The sequence below is a fragment of the Oryzias latipes genome, chromosome 8 (genome assembly GCF_053564925.1).
Source record: "Oryzias latipes strain Hd-rR chromosome 8, Olatipes_Hd-rR_3.1".
Classification (NCBI taxonomy): domain Eukaryota; kingdom Metazoa; phylum Chordata; class Actinopteri; order Beloniformes; family Adrianichthyidae; genus Oryzias; species Oryzias latipes.
The window spans coordinates 2726738-2748468 of NC_136244.1; the positions used below are offsets into that span (position 1 = coordinate 2726738).

General features: G+C 44.9%; 1 protein-coding gene and 1 long non-coding RNA gene across 9 annotated transcripts in view; both read left to right on the forward strand.

Annotated features, from left to right (window-relative positions):
• The window catches only part of LOC101167294 (thyroid hormone receptor alpha), a 166322-nt gene extending 154114 nt beyond the window's left edge, over nt 1-12208 (forward strand). For 3 of the 7 annotated variants that reach the window (XM_078951113.1, XM_023957804.2, XM_023957808.2), the window contains 6 exons: nt 2868-2989; nt 3717-3864; nt 4040-4245; nt 5146-5292; nt 5611-5869; nt 7389-12208. In XM_078951113.1, the coding sequence (XP_078807239.1) occupies nt 2868-2989; nt 3717-3864; nt 4040-4245; nt 5146-5292; nt 5611-5869; nt 7389-7639 (1133 nt within the window). In that variant the 3' untranslated portion in view covers nt 7640-12208. Of the gene's footprint in view, nt 1-1212; nt 2990-3716; nt 3865-4039; nt 4246-5145; nt 5293-5610; nt 5870-7388 lie in introns of those variants that run through there. The other 4 variants (XM_078951114.1, XM_023957809.2, XR_013657636.1 and 1 more) reach the window with 3 other exon arrangements.
• A 5994-nt stretch (nt 12209-18202) lies between these two features.
• LOC111947786 (uncharacterized) lies at nt 18203-21288 on the forward strand. Of its 2 annotated transcripts, none has more exons than XR_002873723.2 (4): nt 18203-18923; nt 20355-20415; nt 20579-20767; nt 20857-21288. It is a non-coding gene; the product is annotated as an uncharacterized LOC111947786 (long non-coding RNA). The 2 variants fall into 2 exon arrangements; XR_002873722.2 differs by having other exon boundaries at nt 18204-18923; nt 20576-20767; nt 20857-21287.
• Nucleotides 21289-21731: the final 443 nt, after the last annotated feature.

The window sequence follows — 21731 nt, forward strand, 5'->3', positions numbered from 1 at the left end:
ACAGCTTGGAGTCTCTTGTGGTCGTTGTGGATGAGGTCCTTTCAGTTCTCCAATGGTAAAGCATCTCATACTTCTCTGCAGAAAACCTCAACTTTCTTTCCATCATTGGGCTGTCTTGCCCATTTGAGATCTCCCCAGAGCGGATCAATGATAATGAGGTCAGGAGATTCCAGAACCTACACCGTATTGTGCTGGAATCAATGACGGGTGGGCGGGGCTTTGTGTTTTCGATCATTGTCATGTCGGCCGGCAGTGGCTCAGGTGGTTGAGCAGGTTATCCAATGATTGGTTGAATCCAGTCAACTGTCTTTGTGTCCTTGGGAGAGACACTCCACCCTCCCTGACTCAGTGTGGCTCCACTAGTGTATGAATGTCCCGGTGATGGTCAGAGGGACCGCAGGTGCGAACTGGTCAGTCTGCCCTGGAGCAGCTGTGGCTACATCAGTAGCTTACCATCATCAAGTCTGAATTAATAATACACATACTGTAAGCACTTTGAGCGTCTTGAAAAGCGCAGATAAATTCAATCCATTAAATGTCCAAGAACGTCCTATGTGCAATCTCCGAGATGAATAGTCCATGTTTTCCTCTAATATCTTCTGATAACAGACTGCATTCCTTTGCCATCAATTCTGACCAGGTTTCCTGTGCCTCTGTAACTCACACATCCCAAAATTATCAACCATCCGCCTCCGTGTTTCACAGTTGGAGTCGTTTTCTCTTCATCTCAGGCCTTGTTGACTCCTCTCCAAATGTAGCGTTTACGGTTATGGCCAAAAAAAGTTCCATCTTGACATTCCAAATGACTTTGGTCCAGAGGTTTGGCGTATTGCACATCTGGAAAAATCCACACCACAGTTTTTCAGAAAGTCCTGATGAAGCTGAAGTCAATTGTGGGTTTTTCTTTGCATTCCTAACTATTTTTTCTGGCAGAAATGTTTGTGACCGTGGTTTGGTTTCAACAGAACCCCTCACGTTCCACCTCTTGATCAAAGATTGAGCACAGCTGAAGGTATCCCCTGCTTGGATAGCTTCTTATGTCCTGTTTTGTACAGTTCAGTTCCCTTTTTCTGTAGATCCTTAGCTTTCCTCGTGACTCAGGATCCAGAACTGTCAGTGCAGCGCTGGATTAAGGATGTAAGGGTCTGTTGGGAGCCCAGCAACTCCAAGACCTTCAGTGTATTGATTACAGACAACGAGTCACAGGTGAGGATGGTTACCTTTAGCTGTCAGTCAAACCCTTTTGGATCAGCTGGTGTGCCTGTTTTCAGAACATAGTCTTCAGGGGATGCCAACTTATGAGCACAACTGTATACATTGAAGCTTTATGTGATAGGTGTCAAAAATTGTGGCTTTTGTTGTCCTTTTATTTTTACATTTTTATACTCGTCATGCTGAACTGAAGAATTTTGACTCGTTATTGGCAATCAATGAAAAAAACAAATGAAAATAATGAAAACAGTTTTATGAAAACAAATAGCTACAAAAGTAACAAAAATCTGTTTATCTTGTGGATTCAGAGAGAACAAAAAGTTTGAGTCACGTTCGTTGCTCAAAACTCACACTGGCAGTGGAACGTCTTAGCGTTGTGGTGACTAACATGATGACTATTAGCCACAAAATGACTGAGATCTTCACCCAGACGCTGGAAACCCTGTGAGCTCCATGAGAAATGTGTTTGATTTCAGCAACGTTGTGAAGTACTTCAAATGTTTTCTCCATGATGGGAGGAAGAGCTAAAGTCTCTGTGTTTCCAAATTACAGGTTTTTTCCCCCCACATATCTCCCTCCAAAGGCTGCTTTATTTCTTTGGTTTTGTGCTAAATTTTACATTTTTGTGTTAACATTTTAAAGGGGTTGGAAATAGAGGGCTGCATTGGGATCGGGTCCCGCCGGGTCCCGCGGGACCCAACCCAAATCTCGCGGGATTGGGCGGTTTGAATTGTGCTGCGGGCGGGAACGGGCGGCAAAAAAAAAAACCCGCGGGATCAGTGCTGGCATGAATATCTCATGAATATAAATTAGCGGACTACGTTAGGCTGTGCGGCTGTTTGATTCTTATGTACTGAAGCTCCGTGAAGGCACCAGGTAGTGACGCCCAATGGCCTCTGTCATCTAACCTGTTGTTGGGGGTGCGCCCCGCCCCGCCTCTTACTAAGAGCGCGCTTCAGGCCGTCTGTCTGCGCGCGCACACACACACAGTTTTAACAGAACAGGATTTGTAAAAATATATTTAATAATTAAGTTGCACATTACACAAGAGGAATGCATGAAAAGATGAGGCTGGAGGAGGGACATGAATCTCTTTAATAATATCAATACAAATACGTGTTTTTTTCCTGCGGGACGGGAGACGATACAAAATCAATGCATCTCTATTACTGTGCGGGACTAAATTCTATGAGTTTTGCGGGAGCGGGCGGGAGTGGACATACATATTGCGGGAGCGGGCGGGAGTGTAACGCATACGTTGCGGGAGCGGGCGGGATTGGTCAAAAATTCAGCAGGCGCGGGCGGGAGCGGGATGAAGAAAATAGTCCCGCGCAGGGCTCTAGTTGGAAACTCTCAGACACTGGGTGAAATAAAGCAGAACTTATCAGTTTAGTAGATGGGTTTTGATGACGTCAGGATGTCCTGTTTATGTTCCATTCTTGGTCATAGCTCTGTGTGCAGGTGCTTTATTCAGGCACCTGTGGTAACACTCACCCCCCCTTTCCCCTCATTTTTACCATGCCTTCCTCTCTTCCTCTCCAACATTTTCCATCTCACCCTCACTGCCTGCACTCCTCACTCCTTATCTCCTCCTCCTCCTCCTCCTCCTCACAAAACCCTGTCTTCCTCTTCAACATCTTCCTCCTGTCCTCTAGCTCTTAGCATCTCTGTTCCAGGGTACATCCCCAGTTACCTGGAGAAAGATGAGCCATGTGTGGTGTGTGGAGACAAGGCCACCGGGTACCACTACCGCTGCATCACCTGTGAAGGTTGCAAGGTACGCTGACTTTCACGGGGAAAAGAGTTCTTTCCCATATATTGGTCCACATGTGGTTTACTTCCCCAAATGGTTTGACTGGGATACACTTATGTAGTGACGATGCATCAATTTAGCCACATGTCCTTCAGGCAGGAGTGAACTGTAAATCAGCTTGTTACTATTGGACACACCTGCTCCATTTAACAGGTGTGACGTGTCAGCTGTGTCCAGCTCATGAGCCTCCTGAGAATTACCCTGCTGTTGTTCTTAAGAAGTTGTCCTGTTGGTGTCCCTGTTGTGTGTGTGGGTGTGTGTGCGTGTGTGGCGCACAGTTGCATGTGTTTTTTGTTATGTGATATTAAATACAGTCACAAGGTTTCAAATTGTGCATTAGGTGTGATACACTTTTCCTAAAAGAGTAACAGCCGCTGACATGTTGCCTGCAGTGAAGTATTTTCCATCTTCAGAAAAAAACAAGTGCAGCCACTTTTTTAAAAGATCTCATTACTTAACTATTTTCTGCCAGCACGTGCACTCACCATGTGACTCTGCCCTTAAAATGTGTGTATTCTCATCGTGGTTCAGGAACATTGATTGATTAAATTAGAGGCTTAGGATATCATGATTTCCCAGATTCCACTTTAAATTCTCTGAATTCCTGCAGATGTTTTGGTGTCTTTATTCCTGTTTTGCTAATCCTCTCTGGTTTTTTGTTATCTTTTAATATTTTGTTCTGTCTCTTCAGGGATTTTTCCGCCGGACAATCCAGAAGAATCTCCACCCATCTTACTCCTGTAAATATGACGGCTGCTGCATCATCGACAAGATCACTCGCAACCAATGCCAGCTGTGCAGATTCAAGAAGTGCATCAGCGTGGGCATGGCCATGGACTGTGAGTCGCTATCCCTGCTGGCTTCCGAGATTAGAGAAACTGTCGCTTGCACTAGAATCGTACTTTTTTGCCCATCGTTGGAGAGTCGATGAGCTTCCATAATGTTTTAAAACACCTCCACCCTTCTGTGAGCGACGTGACCTCATGCAACACTCTCCTTCGCCTTGCCTGTCAGTGGTGTTGGATGAGAGCAAGCGCGTGGCCAAGCGGCGCCTGATAGAGGAGAACCGAGAGCGCAGGAAGAGGGAGGAGATGGTGCGGACGCTGCAGATGAGACCGGAGCCGGACAGTGCGGAGTGGGAGCTCATCAGGATGGTGACGGAGGCGCACCGGCACACCAACGCCCAGGGGTCCTGCTGGAAACAGAAACGCAAGTTCCTGGTAAGCACTCAGCCCAGTGATTGAAGCATTGTTGTCTTGGAATAAATAATTCTTTGACTTGGATCAGTAACAGCAATGCTGAGTTCAGTGAACATAACTTTGAACAGTGGTTTTTAAAATGTAGTCCATATTATAAACAGAAGACGTGGTCTTTGAAGCAAACAACAAACGGTCATCTTCCCGTTTGCAGCCAGTAACAGCAAAGTGTTTTTTATAGAAACTTTAGCCCCTTTTTGTTTGGCCTCTCCTGTGGCGACTCCCCTGCACCTCTGCAGCTGGTACACCTCCAAAGGATGGCCTGACACAAAGGGTAAAGAACTGTTCCCAGGCAACCGTTTTATTAAGGCACATCTCTGCTTTCCAGCTAAAAGGCCAAAGAAAATAAAACTGGCACAGTTTTTCTGTTGATTCTTTGGGTTCACAGATCAGGCTAAAATTCTGCTAGTGACACAAAAAAAGGATATGGTTATAAATATTTGTTATATCATTTCAAAAAGGAGAGATCTGCACTATGTAGCGAGAGGTGAAGGAATTCGGACACAGCTAATGTAGTCTGAAGCCTGGAAAAGCAGGTTTGCGCTGATATGCCATCAATCGATTACATAAAATTACACAAAAAATATAAATAAAACCACTAGATGTACAGTAGTGAAGTGTTGTGTCGGTAGCAGCTCCGTTGTTAAGAGGCTAACCCTTGTCAGCAATGCTAGGTCATTCAGAACATTACTTTAGCATTTATGTTTGGTACAACTGCTTCAGATGAAAAAGAAAAGAAACTATATTTAAGTATCAATATTTTTTCTGTGCTAAAAGAACAGTCTGACATGAAGTCAGAAAGCCCAGAAGACCTGAAAGACTTAAACCTGAATGTGACCTGAGAAGAAACATTTCTCGTTTCAGCCGGACGACATTGGTCAGGGTCCAATGGCGCCCACCGCAGATGGAGATAAGGTTGACATTGAGGCCTTCAGTGAATTCACCAAGATCATGACCCCTGCCATTACCCGAGTTGTTGACTTTGCCAAGAAACTGCCCATGTTTTCAGGGGTAAGTACTGTTTCCTGTATGTTTTGTTTTCACGTCCACCATATCTGGCCTATGACTCATTAGAGCGTGGGAAACCTATGTTTCTATTGGTCTTAAGTGGAGACTATGACTCAGAAACAGTCTTCAAAGAAAGAAACAGAACAACATTTCCTAAATTATATCTATGAAATCAAATTTTAAAAATGTACCGTTTCACCAAAAAAGTTTACAGATTTTTTTAGCCAATAATTCAAACGTGCTTTCTAGCACATCTTATATTCTTCATGAATCCTCAGAAACGTTGAATACAAAAGTAAAAATGTGCTGTTTGTGTGCCAGCTGCCTTGTGAAGATCAGATCATCCTGCTGAAAGGCTGCTGCATGGAGATCATGTCCCTGCGCGCTGCCGTTCGCTACGATCCAGAAAGCGAGACGCTGACTCTCAGCGGCGAGATGGCGGTGAAGCGCGAGCAGCTAAAGAACGGGGGCCTGGGGGTTGTGTCGGACGCCATCTTTGATTTGGGCAAGAGTCTGGCACAGTTCAACCTGGATGACTCGGAAGTGGCGCTGATGCAGGCTGTGCTGCTCATGAGCTCGGGTGAGGAAACAGGGATGTTACCTGACGGATCAACATTGTGAGAGTTTAGAAACCTTTTTGTGTCTGTCTTTTTTCATGGTCGTTTGTTCTTTGTAACTCATCCTGGAAAACTTAGCTGTGCATTGATTGGTCGGGTGTAATGGTGATGCAGTGGAGGAAAAGCAACAACTTTAAGGTTTTAGCAAAGTGAAGTTGGTAAAAGATTGGACATCTTTCAAATTTGAATTGAATAAAAACGAAAAGACTTACTTTTTTAACCATTTGGACCTAAATTATATTATTAGATAATGCCACACATAAAAATAGTTAAAGATTTACATCTTGGGACTAATGATTGATGCTGCTGACTCCAAACAGACTCAGGCTTCCATGCTCCATCCTTTTATGAGCCTTTTTTAGCGCCTGACACCAGAACCCAGTAAATCCCTTAGTAACTCTCGAAAAAGGGAGTTGACCTTCAGGTAAAATAAAGACTAAATTAAAAAAAAAATCAAAGTCAGCTTACCCATTGAGCAGTAAGCAGAGACAGTTTGATGGTGGAACTTGTTCACTTTTGGCCAACGTTGTTGTTGCAAAGTTACAGCATTGGATTTAGTTGCAATGTAAAATAAAAGTTGCAGGAATCATTCTAATTAGCAAGAGACTGGTCTATCTCTTTTTATCCTTCTGTCTGAAACAAATATTCAAAGCTAAAGTATAACAATCCATGTATGTTTGATGCATTTCTTCAAATAGTTGTGATTCAGGACCAGACACAAATGTAGTGTGTAGCTTGTAGCAGTAGGTCCTACAGTGGGCGGGCCGCCAGCTCAAACTGTACGGCTGGACTGCTACGACATTGTTTGCCATTTTTGATGCACCGCTAATGTTATGTTGGGGGAGTGAGGGGAGCAGGAGAGTCTGTAAACAGTGGGATTATGGGAAGCCAGAACTGTCTTACACTGCACCAACAGCCCCGCCCAAAACTCAGAGGTAAAAAACTAATGAGCTCTTGCCGCTCTGCAGAAAGTAGATTCTAGAAAATGACACCGTTTTTCGTTGTTGACACAATTACAACTAAAAGGTTGCTGGGACACTTTGAAAACAGTTGATCAGAGTGGGACTTGAATGATTGACCGTTAATGTCGTATGTCTGGCCTTTTTTCTGGATGTTTTAAACCCAGTTTTAAATCCAGCCCTGCAACAGACTGGAGACCTGCTCAGGGTGAACCCCGCCTGCGCCTCCAGCAACCTCATGACCTTGAAAAGTATTCAGCTAGTTATGTGGGTGGATGGACGGACGGATAGATGAATGGATGGATGGATGGACGGATGGACTGATGGACGGATGGAGGGTGAATGGATGGATGGATGGATGGATGGATGGACGGATGGACTGATGGATGGATGGATGGATGGAGGGTGAATGGATGGATGGATGGATGGATGGACAGATGGACGGATGGATGGATGGATGGATGGATGGATGGAATTTCAAATCCTGACTGGAGTCTCTTTTCTCTGCTTCTTTGTATCGTAGACCGTTCAGGGCTGACCAGTGTGGAGAAAATCGAACAGTGTCAAGAAGCGTACCTGCTGGCGTTTGAGCACTACATTAACTACCGTAAGCACAACATTCCCCACTTCTGGCCCAAACTGCTGATGAAGGTGACGGACCTGCGCATGATCGGCGCCTGCCATGCCAGCCGCTTCCTCCACATGAAGGTGGAGTGCCCCAACGAACTCTTCCCTCCGCTCTTCTTAGAAGTATTTGAAGACCAGGAAGTGTGACCAACACCTTCTGGGACCGGAGGGGGATTCTGGGTGATGGACAACAAAGTTTGACTTTTGTTAGCATCAGTTGGAACACGCCCTTCAAACTTTTGTTTGTTTGTTTGTTTGTTTTTTTCTGACAAACCAACGACCAATAGTCCACCACCAGCGAACACTCATCCTTGTGCTGCAACAGAAACAAAATCTAGTTAAAAAAACCAATCACAGGTACAGTATTTCTATATGCAAACACAAATCTCCTCATGCAAATGGACAGGGCTTCATTTGAGTAGTTGCTCATCTGCCTGCCACCTCCGAAAACTGGCTTCTTGTTGTTTTTGTCCTTCTTTCTGTGCTTGTTTGACTCTCAACCATCCCTCCAGATGTTTCCCCTCCTTAGTTTCTCCTAAACCCATGAGCACACAAAAACCTTCCTTTAGTTTGTTTGTCGTGTGCACACAGACACACCAATCCATCCGCTGCACTGTTACCTCAGGCCTCCCTGGAAATCTTTCCATATTTATTTCTTGGGTTTTTAGAAAAGATGAAGACTATTATTTGTAAATAGATGTTTTATAGCTTCAGTGATAGGACACCGTTATTGTCTTTCTAAGGGTGCAAGATGTCATGAACGTCAAAGTGCGTTCTACAGTTAGTGTTTAAAGAGAGAAGTTGCAACACATTTTCATGACACAATAGCATGTATGTACGCATAGATAGGTTTCCATTAAACAGATCCTAATAGGAAATCAATGGTAAACAGTCAAAGAAGAAAGAAACACTCATTAGTTTTCAAATTCTCACAGTTTTTAATGTTTAGACTTTTTCCAAACAGAAATCGTGTTACTTTGGTGATGCTTTACTTGCCCCTTTTAGACATAGAAGTGTTGGAGAAAAAAACGTTTTTGTTATAACGATGTTTTGCTTTGTGAACTTAAATTAAGCACTGTAAAAAATAGTTTCTGTAATTCCACTGTGGGGGTCAGATTCTCATTTGGAACCAAGACATATGCTGGTTCTTGATCATAAGAGTCACCACCAGCTCTGGATCAGATCCTGACAGCTAAATATGTTTCATATCACACGTACGCAGACACTAAACTATATTGAACTCTCTGGCCAAACATCCACGGCTCCCGTGGACACCGTTGCTGCTAACTGAAAAGCAACAGAAAAACGAACGTTTGGAGTCTTTCTTGTCCATCAGTTTCCTGTTTACTTGAGGTGCTGCAGCAGAATCCCGTTTGTGTTGATGAGCCCCACACGGCACCCTGTCGATCAGGAACCTGACCATTTTTTTAAGGAGGCTTTGCATAGGCGTGACCTCAGGGAGCTGACCTCTCAGCCTCCATTTAGCAGGAATAGAAGCGTATTTAAACATGAATCCTCACTTTGCTGTGATGTGTTGCTCGGTAAATAGGAGGACCCCGATGTGGCAGACAAATTAACTGCTTGATGATGTCACCCTCGTACTCGTGCATCTCAAACGTTTGGTCAAAATTCAAGCTAATGTTTTTTTTGGGGGGAAATAGCAGCAAAAGGTTGCAGCTACAAAATCAAAAGATGCTGCTTCCCCTGAGTCTCAGTTTGCGGTGATTACCCTGAACAGCTCTGTGGTCCTTCCTCTTCCTTCAGCCTTTTCACAGAAAGCACTTTTGTGTCCAAAACTAAGACGAATCTTTCACACCTGTGTACACGTAGCTGGAATACCTCTCCGACACGTACCTCCTGCGTCATTACCTCACACAAACCCATGCGGTTGTTGTCTGATGTTTTCCTGTGTGTTCCTGGTTCTGGTGCTGGTCTCTCTGCTCCGGTGGCATCCCTCCCTCCCCGCCTGCTTGTTCCTCAGTCCCTCAGGCCGTCTGGTTGAGAGGAGGCGTGTCACTTACCTCTGTACAAACCTTCAACAGATTCTACCTCACGTCTCATCTTTGTGCAGCCGCCCCTCTGTCTGCAATATTCGGATATTTCGTCTGCACACTAACGGATCGTTGTGGAACTTCTCCGTGTGCATCTCCAGCAACAGCGTCCAGCACATCACTTTGATTCCTGTTTTTACTTAAGAACCAGAGCTCTGAGCGCTGTCAGGCAGAGACATTTCTGCGCTGAATGAGCTCCAAACCTTTGTGGGGACAGAGACAGCAGGGAGCTGAGGGTCTGTTCAAAGCCATGTCGGCCCGATTGGGCCAAAATTCTTGTGGGTGGGCGGTGGGCACGTTAAGGAAAACAACGCGCTGTTACCCAGCAGGGATGAGGGAAGTGTGACTGTGGCGGCATGACTCAGGACTTACCGCCATAAAAATCTGTTTAAAATAAATGGACCCATTCTTCCCTCGGAACTGCAGAGAAACACGGACAAGGCATCGCAAAATTGTTGTGCAACTGAAAGTGAAATATCTCCACCAGCCATATCCCCACATCCCACTCTCTACGAAGTGAATCAGGTTTTTTTTTTCTTTGCACTGAAACCACAATGTCTGTATTGCTGCGCAGCTCCATCCTCTCCCAGTTCCTGTCTAACTCTGGTGTGGAGCCACAGTCCGTTAGCTCAAACTATTGATTCTCTCCTCAAAGCCACCAGGACTGCAGCATGGCCTTCAGGCGTCACCGCTTTCAGTGTAACTAATCTATGTCAATGATTAAACAGGGACACACACACACACATGAGAGGATTGAACTGTGTGGGTTCACAGCTTCTGTCTGTCTGCACTCTTTCCATATCACTGTGAATGAAAGCGCCGTGATGATTCAGATGTTTGTTTATACCACCCCTAAGAGTTCAGGCACACAGCTAATCGAACCATCGCCGAGCGGCACCTCAGTGCCTCTGGGCATGGACACATGCATTTGGCCTAAGACAATCTCTTGAAGTTCAAGCCTTGGAAATGGGAAGAAAGCCGATATATTACCTTTGAACGTGATTCTTTTGGTAGACCGGAGGATTTGTCCCTTTTTTGTTGAAACGTCACCGTTTGCTGAGCTAACCTCACGAGCAGAGACGCGTTTCTGTTTGCTGTTGTTTATCTGCAAACACATGTCGGGGCTAAAAGTCAATCACCCTGTGAACTCACCAACCCCGTTAAAGACCCACTCCAATGAGAATGTGTTTTTTAACGTGTCCTTGTGGCATTTTTCTGAGAAGATTAAGCTTAAAACTGCATTTCTGAGTATTTCATTATTTAAATCACTGTGAATCTGGAGAAGATGGGAGAAAAAACGTTTTGAAAATGATTGTATTTTGTGATTATCCACCTGCGACATAGATCCATGAGCGTCTTTGTTTTCCTCGTCTGAGCTGGAATCTGGATCTAAACAGTCCGGCTGGAAAACTCTGCTAATGGGGAGAGCGTGCAAACACAGCTCCCAGCAACGGCGAGGGGAAGTGGGGGCGACTTTGCTTTTCAATGGTCCCGCCCACAACTCCTGCCGCTCTGCAGAAACAACGTCCTAGAAAACGACACAGGTTCTTAAATTTTGGCAAAAACGGCATGGCTGTAATTAAAGACCACTAGGAACAGTTTGAAAAAAGATTATCGGAGTGGGACTTTAAGGACTTCAGAATGAAGCCATCATTTTCTGTTTCGATCATATTCAGAGTCCTTTCCATCGCCTTTCCTCCTCATTCTAATGATTATCGGAACTTTAGCGGATTGGCCTTGTTATCGTGCGTTGAGCTGCTGTCATGTGATAAACTGATTTACCTATTTGTCCCAGTGAGCAGTTCAATAGGTGTTCCAGATGCAGCAAAGAGGTGTATCTGTTTTCTATAAATGTATTGTTGTCTGTATATAAGTCCAAGCTGGAGAGCTACAGTATAGATGTTTAAATGTTACACAAGTGTAAGCCAAAGCCAAAAATCCTCAGTTACAGAAACAGCTTATGTGATGAGAAGTTGTCCTTTTATTCTCCTTTTCTATCTGTATTTATGCAGTCAACATGATACGTTTCAATGCCGCGTCACTGACAAAACTCTCCTTTCTGCTGTTGCTTGCAAACATGTTAATTAAATTATTTTACCTTTCTTTGTCCCTCCTATTCGAGGTCCATTTAATGATTTCCGATTTAGATTGATTTTATCATTCAAACACCACCTAAGCAATCTTTGAGGAGGTCCCACCAGCAGCTCAGAACATGCATCCTCCTCCCCAGACGCCAGCTCAGCTCGCTCAACATTTTCTTCTCTGACTCCGTTTTATTTTAATTATGCTTTCTCCTCCTTACTTTGTGTCACTTTTGTTCGTAGCCAAAGAGACGAAGAAACGGAACTTTCTCCGTCTTTTCTGCTCCGTGACCACACAACTGTGTCCTCTGTCGATCTCTAATTTCTGTTTACAGAAAAAGAAAATGTGAACTTTGCACCGCTGCACCACTCAGTTCCAGAAGTCCATGTTAGCTATTGTTTGGGGTTGTCAGCATCCGTTCTCCTTGTCCCCACACTTCAGTTTCCCTTTGCTCTTTTCCACGGTGAACTTCCTCCCTCCTGACCTCTGACCTCAGCCCTGTTTGGTGGAGAAACATGACAATCCCTGCTGAATGTAAAATACTGAAAATGTATGAATAAAGACACAGGATGAAATCCAACAACCCGTTGCCTTTAGACTTTTTGTCCATCTGGTGTTTCCCAAACAGAAAAAAATGTTTGTGTCTTGATTGGTGTGTGTCTGTGTGCGTCGATGCTTTGTGTGAGGACAGCTGCTGTGCGGAAGCTCCCGAGGATTACTCGCTGTAATCATAAACAATCAAACCTGTTTAGTTTCTAATAAAGAAACTTTCTCTTCTTTTCACTTAATACTTGAGTTTGAAGATACTTTTCACTGATTAAGAGGAGCCACAAATTCTGCAAATGTTTATTGTACTGCTAGTAGACCAGTACCTCAGCTTAAATACGCTACACGCAGGAAGTTGGGGATATTGTGAAAACTTAGGTGAATGTCGTAAGTACAGTCTTTTTCATTCCACAGACACAAAAACGTGAGTAAACATTCTGGGGGTATAAAAAGAGGATTTAATTCAATTCAACACAATTTCATTTATATAGTCCAATGTTACAACAATAGTCGTCTCACTGGGCTTCATACCAGCCATTGTGTAATAAACATGAATCATAAAAAACATGAAGTCATAGAATTCAATAGGTGAAAAACTAAACTAAACTAAACAGACTACAATAAACTGAGCCTCCCTGCCCTTAGACCCTCCTTCTCGGTAAGGAAAAACTCCTAAAAAAAAAACGGATTCCGCCATTTTACCATCAGAGCTGAAAGTAGCAGGAATATGTGGTTCTACTGAGCTCAGACTGCAAGTTAATTTGGCAATTGTACTAAAAAGAATTCTTGGATTATTTCTATTCTCTGCTATTAAGGTTGAATAGTGCTGGGCTCCACCTGATTAGATAGCTTTACTTGAACAAAAATGAATCATATTGGTCCTACTTAATGTACCTAGGTTGGGTCAACTTAATGTATTTAGTTTGGGCAAACGCAATGTATTTAGGTTCAACCTAATAAATTAAAGTTGATTCAATTTAAATACTACAGTTGGACCCAACTTAACTTAATATTTTTGCTCACTCTAAAAAGAAAAAGTTGATCCATTTTAAATGAATCACCTTAATTGGTTACACGTAATTGAATTAAGTTTATTCAACTTAAATTTGTATGTCTAATTTGTATGTTGATTTAACAATTTTTTGTATTTTTTCTTGAACTTTGTTTATACATCTGAAATTGACACAATTTTGTAAAGTTCAACCAATGGGCCTTGTAGTTTCCATATCAAAGACATGAATGACCCAGCAATGTCTCACATTATAAGGCAGGAGCTCACGTGCTGTTAAACTCTGTCTTTAGTGTTGGGACATTAGCGATATCCCGCACAAGGGGGTTGCTCATCATCCTCTCCCACACTCTAAGTCATGGTGCAGAAAAAAAACACAACAGTTTAATTACTATTTAAAACACAGTAAAACAGCTAGACAAAAAACCCATGGACAAAAACTCACACTTAAACCCCAATCTGCCAAGATAGGCAAATAAAATGGTATCCCACAATTCCTTGCGATTACTAATGTAATCAAATTTAATGGTATCATGTTGGATCAACATGATTGAAATTAGTAACTGTTAAATTGATGATTTTTATGTACAATCGACATGATTGATTCACATATGATTAACGAACATAAAATTGTCTGGTTGAAATTTTTGTAAAGTTAATTGGCTGGTAATTGTCATGTGCGGGAGGCTCGAGAGCCGGTAGGACCCAGACGCAGAGGCGGGAGGCAAACGGGTTCAGGGCTAGAGGGTTTAATTATAACAAAAGGGGCTGCAGAGCAGGATGACAACAACAAAACAAAAACTCACTGTGGCGTGGCGAGGCATGAAACATGGAAACATGAACACCATGACAAAAGGTAATGGACCAGCACAGGAGGAAGGCAAAGACAAGACTTAAATACAGACAGGGCAGACAAGACACAGGTGGACACGATCAGGGCTGATGGGGACCAAAGGAAGTAAAACTCAAGAAACAAGACAAGACAAGACCTTTCAAAATAAAACAGGAAACAAAACCAAACCATGACAGAACAAGACAGAAAGCAAAAACCAATACAAAAGAAACTCAAACCATGACAGTACCCCCCCCTCAAGGAACCGCTCCGAGGTTCCCAAAGTCAACTGAGGAGGGGGCCCCGGAGGTCAAACCTCGACGGGCATAAGAGTCCAAGGAGTCTGGAGGAAGGCCGGGGGTCTGCGCCGTCCGGCGAGGCAGGTCCGGCGGACGGCCGGGGGGCCGAGCGGTCCGGCGAGGCAGGTCCGGCGGGCCGAGCGGTCCGGCGAGGCAGGTCCGGAGGACGGCCGGGGGGCCGTGCCGTCCGGCGAGGCAGGTCCGGAGGACGGCCGGGGGGCCGTGCCGTCCGGCGAGGCAGGTCCGGAGGACGGCCGGGGGGCCGTGCCGTCCGGCGAGGCAGGTCCGGAGGACGGCCGGGGGGCCGTGCCGTCCGGCGAGGCAGGTCCGGAGGACGGCCGGGGGGCCAAGCGGTCAGGCTTGGAGACGTCGTCAGGCTTGGAGGCGTCGTCAGGCTTGGAGGCGTCGTCAGGCTTGGAGTCAGGCTTGGAGTCAGGCTTGGAGTCAGGCTTGGAGTCAGGCTTGGAGTCAGGCTTGGAGTCAGGCTTGGAGTCAGGCTTGGAGTCAGGCTTGGAGTCAGGCTTGGAGTCAGGCTTGGAGTCAGGCTTGGAGTCAGGCTTGGAGTCAGGCTTGGAGTCAGGCTTGGAGTCAGGCTTGGAGTCAGGCTTGGAGTCAGGCTTGGAGTCAGGCTTGGAGTCAGGCTTGGAGTCAGGCTTGGAGTCAGGCTTGGAGTCTGGCGGGTCGGGCCAGCAGTCAGGCTCTGGCGGGTCGGGCCAGCAGTCAGGCTCTGGCGGGTCGGGCCAGCAGTCAGGCTCTGGCGGGTCCGGCCAGCAGTCAGGCTCTGGCGGGTCCGGCCAGCAGTCAGGCTCTGGCGGGTCCGGCCAGCAGTCAGGCTCTGGCGGGTCCGGCCAGCAGTCAGGCTCTGGCGGGTCGGGCCAGCAGTCAGGCTCTGGCGGGTCGGGCCAGCAGTCAGGCTCTGGCGGGTCCGGCCAGCAGTCAGGCTCTGGCGGGTCCGGCCAGCAGTCAGGCTCTGGCGGGTCCGGCCAGCAGTCAGGCTCTGGCGGGTCCGGCCAGCAGTCAGGCTCTGGCGGGTCCGGCCAGCAGTCAGGCTCTGGCGGGTCCGGCCAGCAGTCAGGCTCTGGCGGGTCGGGCCAGCAGTCAGGCTCTGGCGGGTCCGGCCAGCAGTCAGGCTCTGGCGGGTCCGGCCAGCAGTCAAGCTCTGGCGGGTCGGGCCAGCAGTCAAGCTCTGGCGGGTCGGGCCAGCAGTCAAGCTCTGGCGGGCCGGGCGTGGAGCCGGGCTCTGGCGGGTCAGGCGTGGAGCCGAGCTCTGGCGGGTCAGGCGTGGAGCCGAGCTCTGGCGGGTCAGGCGTGGAGCCGAGCTCTGGCGGGTCAGGCGTGCCAGTGGGAGCAGGAACGGGTCGGGGCGCAGGCGGCACCCCCCTGGGAGCAGGAACGGGTCGGGGCGCAGGCGGCACCCCCCTGGGAGCAGGAACGGGTCGGGGCGCAGGCGGCACCCCCCTGGGAGCCTGGAGGGGTCGGGGGACGTCCGGGACCACCACTGGACGAGTTTGTGGTGCGTCCGGGACCACCACTGGACGAGGTTGTGGTGCGTCCGGGACCACCACTGGACGAAGTTGTGGTGCGTCCGGGACCACCACTGGACGTGGACGGGGACGGTGGCGGCGACGACGACCCCCCCTCAGGGCAAGCCGGCTCCCAGTAAAGTCCAGGGAGCTCCCACTCCAGGCATATGAGGGAAACTGGGCCTGGTCAAACACCCAAAAAGACTTCGTATGCTCGGCTTCCTGGCAGTAGGCCTCCAGAAGCCGCATGTCCCGCTCTGCTGGGTCCAAAAAATTTGGCTGGTCCATTCTGTCATGTGCGGGAGGCTCGAGAGCCGGTAGGACCCAGACGCAGAGGCGGGAGGCAAACGGGTTCAGGGCTAGAGGGTTTAATTATAACAAAAGGGGCTGCAGAGCAGGATGACAACAACAAAACAAAAACTCACTGTGGCGTGGCGAGGCATGAAACATGGAAACATGAGTGTGGCAAAAACATGGAGACATGAACACCATGACAAAAGGTAATGGACCAGCACAGGAGGAAGGCAAAGACAAGACTTAAATACAGACAGGGCAGACAAGACACAGGTGGACACGATCAGGGCTGATGGGGACCAAAGGAAGTAAAACTCAAGAAACAAGACAAGACAAGACCTTTCAAAATAAAACAGGAAACAAAACCAAACCATGACAGAACAAGACAGAAAGCAAAAACCAATACAAAAGAAACTCAAACCATGACAGTAATTTCCTTTTTTTGAGTGTAGCTCTATCCAAAGCTTTTTTATAATTTAAGAGGCTATGTTTCCAGTTATTCGAAGACTACTCTGAACTGGAGCGACGCCATTCTCTTTCTAACTTAAGGGTTACTTGTTTAAGAGAACATGTTTGAGCGTTGAACCACAGCGCTACTCGGTTTTGTCTGACAAACTTGTCTGACAAGTCGCAGGAGAGGAGGATGTCATTGGACACTTTGTTTCAGTGCTGTGTTTTTGCCGAAAGCCAGATTGAAAGGGTTCAAACTGATTATTTGTGTATAGATGAGATCTGAGCTGGGACACACTCGTTAAAGCATTTTGGACAGAGATGGCAGGTTGGAGATGGGGCAGAAATTTGCAATATTGTCTGGGTGAAGACCAGGTTTTTTCAGGATGGGGGTTCTAGCTGCCAGCTTAAGAGACGAGCATGGTACCAGAGGAGGGTGAAGAGTTAATTGTAACAGAGTTAAGGTCAGATCACTGTGTTCTGCATGCTCGGGTGGGTTGGCCCTCCTTGTCCCATCGCAAAGTGAAATATTGGTACCTTTTGATTTACAAATGGATTCTTGGGTTGGTACCGCCTTTTCTCCAGCAGCTCATAGAACTGAAGAGCAGCAGCAGCTCCAGCCTGCGCTCTCAGGACATGTTCCTGCTCGCTGTGCCCAGAGATGGGGAAAAAGGCTTTTAGATTCACTGCAGCACCGCTTTGGAATGAACTCCAGAAAGAGTTGGTTTCTCTGGACTCTTTCAGATTACTTTGAAATGAACGTGAAACAAAGCCATCAAACTGCAAATGTTTTATTTAAGACAGCCTTTTTATGTTGAATGAGTGAGTGTAAATGAGAAATGTGTGTTATTGTTGTGCTGCTGCCTCTTGACCAGGACGCTCTTGCAAAAGAGGTTTTTAATCTCAATGAGAATAATAATAATTATTGTGATGAGTGGAGAGATGATGGGACAGAAACCTCTACCGGGGGATGAAGGAATGGGGTCCAGAGTGCAGGTGGAGGTTTTAATACCTATCAGCAGCTTGTTGAGTTCCACAGAGGAGACTAGAGAGAATTCAGAGCTGACCTGGAGAGTGGAGGAAGGGGCCAAAGTTTCAGGAGGATTTTCTGCAATGGGAGTGAGGGAACTGCAGATTGTGTCAATTTTGGATTGAAAATGGGACAGGAAGGAGATGCACTTGGCCACGGGGAAAGATGAAGAAGAGTTGTCATTAGGCTTTTTTGTTTATGGAAGAAAACAAAGTTTTTGGATTTTTGGAGCTGGTATGAATGATGTTGGAAAAATAGTATGATTAGTATTGAGGGCATTCTTGTACTGGTGAGTGAAATCAATGTACATCTGGAGATGTAGTTAGTACAGGTTTGCGATACAGTCTGAGCCGGAAAACTCAGTTAAAATCCTGAATACGGTCCGGTAGGACGATACATATTTATAAATAAAACTGCTATTTGACTCTTCCTGTTTGGGTGATTTAAAGACAATATGATATTAATTATATATATATATAAAGGAGTTATAAACATGTATTAAACATGTGTTAGTGCTAAGAAATGAGATAATCTGTGATATTACTGATAATGATACATTACATGATAATAGTGGTTTACTCATCTGAAATGCCAGATGTGCTCACTTCACGTCTAACTCTTCCTTGTCATAAAGAAGATTGGAGGTTGAGGGTCACTACTTGACCTCTGAGCTGAGTTTCAGCTCTCCTGCCTCGAAAAAACGGAGCAGTGATGTCGAGTTGAGGATCAGAAAATCAGTCTACCAGGAAATATTACGGAAACAAGTCTGTCAATGTTCATTCCCCATCAGTCCAACGGAAGACAGAAGATGAGTTCAGTACAAGAAGGCGTCTGCAGATAAGAAACTCTTCTCTGTTGGGCCCGCCTCTGTGCCTTTTGGCTCCACCCCTGTCTCTGTGAGCTTCCCCTTGAGTTACGCTGCTACAAGATCAGACATCTGGAGTCAATGTTTGAAAGGATTAGGTGTCCTTCCCCTCAAAATCCCTTTTTCTCAACCTTTTTCATGAACGTCATGCTACTAACTTGTGTTTTTTTGTCTAACATAGATGTTCTAGTCATTCTGTGCTTTGTTCTCTCTCTCAAACTCACATATGCCATAACTCTTTCACACAAAGCTGCATATGGACCTTCTCCTCGTTAAGTGTGACTCGGACAGAGGGGGCGGGGAATGGAGCATCAAAGAGGATTGGTCGACAGAAGACGGGACCGTCGGCCATGACGTGGCTTCAGGCGAGGCTGAACACTGAACTGAAGGATCTTACATCTGCCACCATCGCATGGAGCACTGGAAGAACGCCATGCTTTATCTGGGACTGTATGTGGATCTTTGTAACGGTTAACTGATGTGTGACTTATGTGCTTTTCTAAAAGTGTTTTGAATTGAGCAGAGTTATTTTCTGAGAAAGCGATGAAGAGAGTCTTCTTTTTTATCTCCAGCCAGAAGGCAGCTTTCATTTCTCTTCTAGAAGTTAAATCAAGTTAAATGACCTGGAAGCCTCCATGCTTCTGTCTTCTATCTGCAGCCTGGGAAACACTTTCAAGTCAGTCCAGATTATTAAAGAAGAACCCATTCAGGATTGGGACCCTTCTTTAGGATGTTTTAAACGTACTTTGGCCTCATCTCTGGCGCTAAAGTTAGCAGGACTTGTTAAAGTTATTTTCTAAAGGCATGTGTCCAATGACCACCTTCAACAGAACCTTTTTTTTGTCTTTTTTTAAATCTTTTGGTCACATTAATTTTCACAAATCATCTGCGTTTTGTCAATCAATCTTTATTTATAAAGGACTTTTCATAAAAAGTAGCACACAGTGTTGCACAGGGAAAAAAACCTCTGTTTTGTTTAGAAGTCTGGTTTTCATCTTCTCTGTCAGGTTCTTTGTTTAACCATCTGTTTGTTTCTCTTTTTTCACATTTTTAAACTTTCGTTTTTGCACTTTGAACTGATGAAACTAAAAGGATTTTTAAAGTTAAAGATTGAATGGAAAGCTTTGTATTTTGGCTCTTCAAGAAGCGTCTTTCCTGTCAGAAAATCCCTCTGACAACACAGAAGCTGCATCATTCCAGAGGCTGCAAACACTGAATGACTGTCACACGTTTCTTTACATGATGGATGGGGAAAGTTAGAGCAACCATGTATCGCAAAAAAAACAAAAAAAAACGGATTAAAATGCTGCTGAATTTGAACTTCTAAAGGTTTTGGCAGATTTTATAGAAAACAAAAATTTGGTAGTACACAATCACAGGTTTGTGAAAGTCAACTTTGGTTTGGCTCCACCTGAGACGGCAGAATTCATGTGTTTCCCAGAAGATGAAGTCTTCATGAGACACAGTTTGATTGCCTGTTTTTTTTTTTATTCAAACCTGGTGTCTGTCTTTTCCTCCTTGACGGTCACAGACTTATTTTAGTCGTCTTGAATTTCTTCATAACTTTAAATGTCAAAGCAGAAGCCAGGTTTAGGGGTCAGTTTACACGTTTTTAGTTTCACCTCTGCAAAGAGGTGCACCCTTGTTATAACATTATATAAAAATAAGCTTCATATTTATTTATTTTTCTATTTATTGGTTGGTTTACCTTTCATCCTTTTGCATAGAACTGCCTAGGGTGTACAGCGGCTTTCAGCCAATCACAATCAAAAGAGCCGTACACAGTTCTTAAAAAGGGCTGGGGGGGGGGGGGGGGGTGTATTGTTACATTTTATGAAAACAGGATGATAAAAATTTGACTTTGGACATGCCTGTTTTCAGACCTGGAATCCACATGCATGGATGGATCACATTTTGGGGTATATTAATTACCACAGTAGTAGTAAGTATTGGCTCGGGTCTTAAAAGCTTAAAGTATTCTCAGAGTGCATGAGCTGTCCTACAATGTTTTGTTTTGTGTTTTATGTAGTATTGTTTCTGTCATTTCCAGCACATTGAAGTTTCTCAGGTACCATTGTTCACAAGTTTGTTTCTTTGTCCAGCAGATCATTCGACAACAATATGACGGAGTTTTAGGGCCAGCGAAAAAAAAAAAAAAACAGATTAAAAGTCATAAATTAACAACTTCAAATCCCATCAATTTACGGCTTTAAATTGAAGTGGAGGTGAGCAGACAGAGCAGCAGGTGAACACCGCGCAGCAGCAGAGCAGAGCGACTAAACTTAGTAGAGGAGGTGAGCTGAATGTTGTTCCAAATGCTTGGAAGCTCATTTGTTTGATTTATAATTTATTCCTGTTTTATTTATTGATGGGTGGTTTGCAGGATCTCTGCAGCCGTTGATGAAGACGTCGGTGTCCCTGCAGATGTCCACTTGAATCCTTTCTTCCTCCAAAGACCAGATCTCTACGTTTGTGTGACGCTTCCGTCTGAGGAAGAGGAGCACTTTTTAACATTTTCAACGTTCTAATGCTAAGATCACAGAATATTTTCATTCATCTTTGTTGTTTTATGTGGAAACGGGACGTTTTTATTTGGAGGAGGGGGCGTATGTAACACTATTTTTAATCCCCTTTGGTGTTCCTTGAGCCCCTGACAGTCACATGACGTGATGAGACAAATGGACTTCTGGATATGTGAATAAAAATGAAAATAAAGTATTGGTCCTTCACACCCAAACGTGTCTCTCAGCTCCTTATTTTACAGATGAAACTCAGCTTTACCGACACCGAACCTGGAAAGACAGCTACACAAACAACCTTGCTGGGTTTTTTTTTGTTACGGTAATTTATGGGTTTTACAGTTACAGATTCACGACTTTTAAAGACATTAATTTACTACTTTAAAACACGGAAAAAAGTCAATAATTTGACCTGAGACTTTTAAAGTCAAACATATATGACTTTATTCACGTAGTTTAAAAGTTTTTATAGTTTTCTCGTAAATTTACAAGATTTAAAGTCGTGATTTAAAACAAAAAATGTGTTTGTCAACTGGCCCTAAAACTCTGTTGTAATTTTAGAGAATGTGTTTGTAAAATGTACTCAACAAACTTTTCTGAGGCTGCAGAACATTTTAGTTTCCTCAGAGATACAGAGAAAATGTGTGGGGAAATGTAAAGTCTGCAGAAACAAACCCATTTATCAAGGATTTCTGTTGACATTGAAGGTTTTTTTTTCCCTTCCATTCACTGGTTTTGG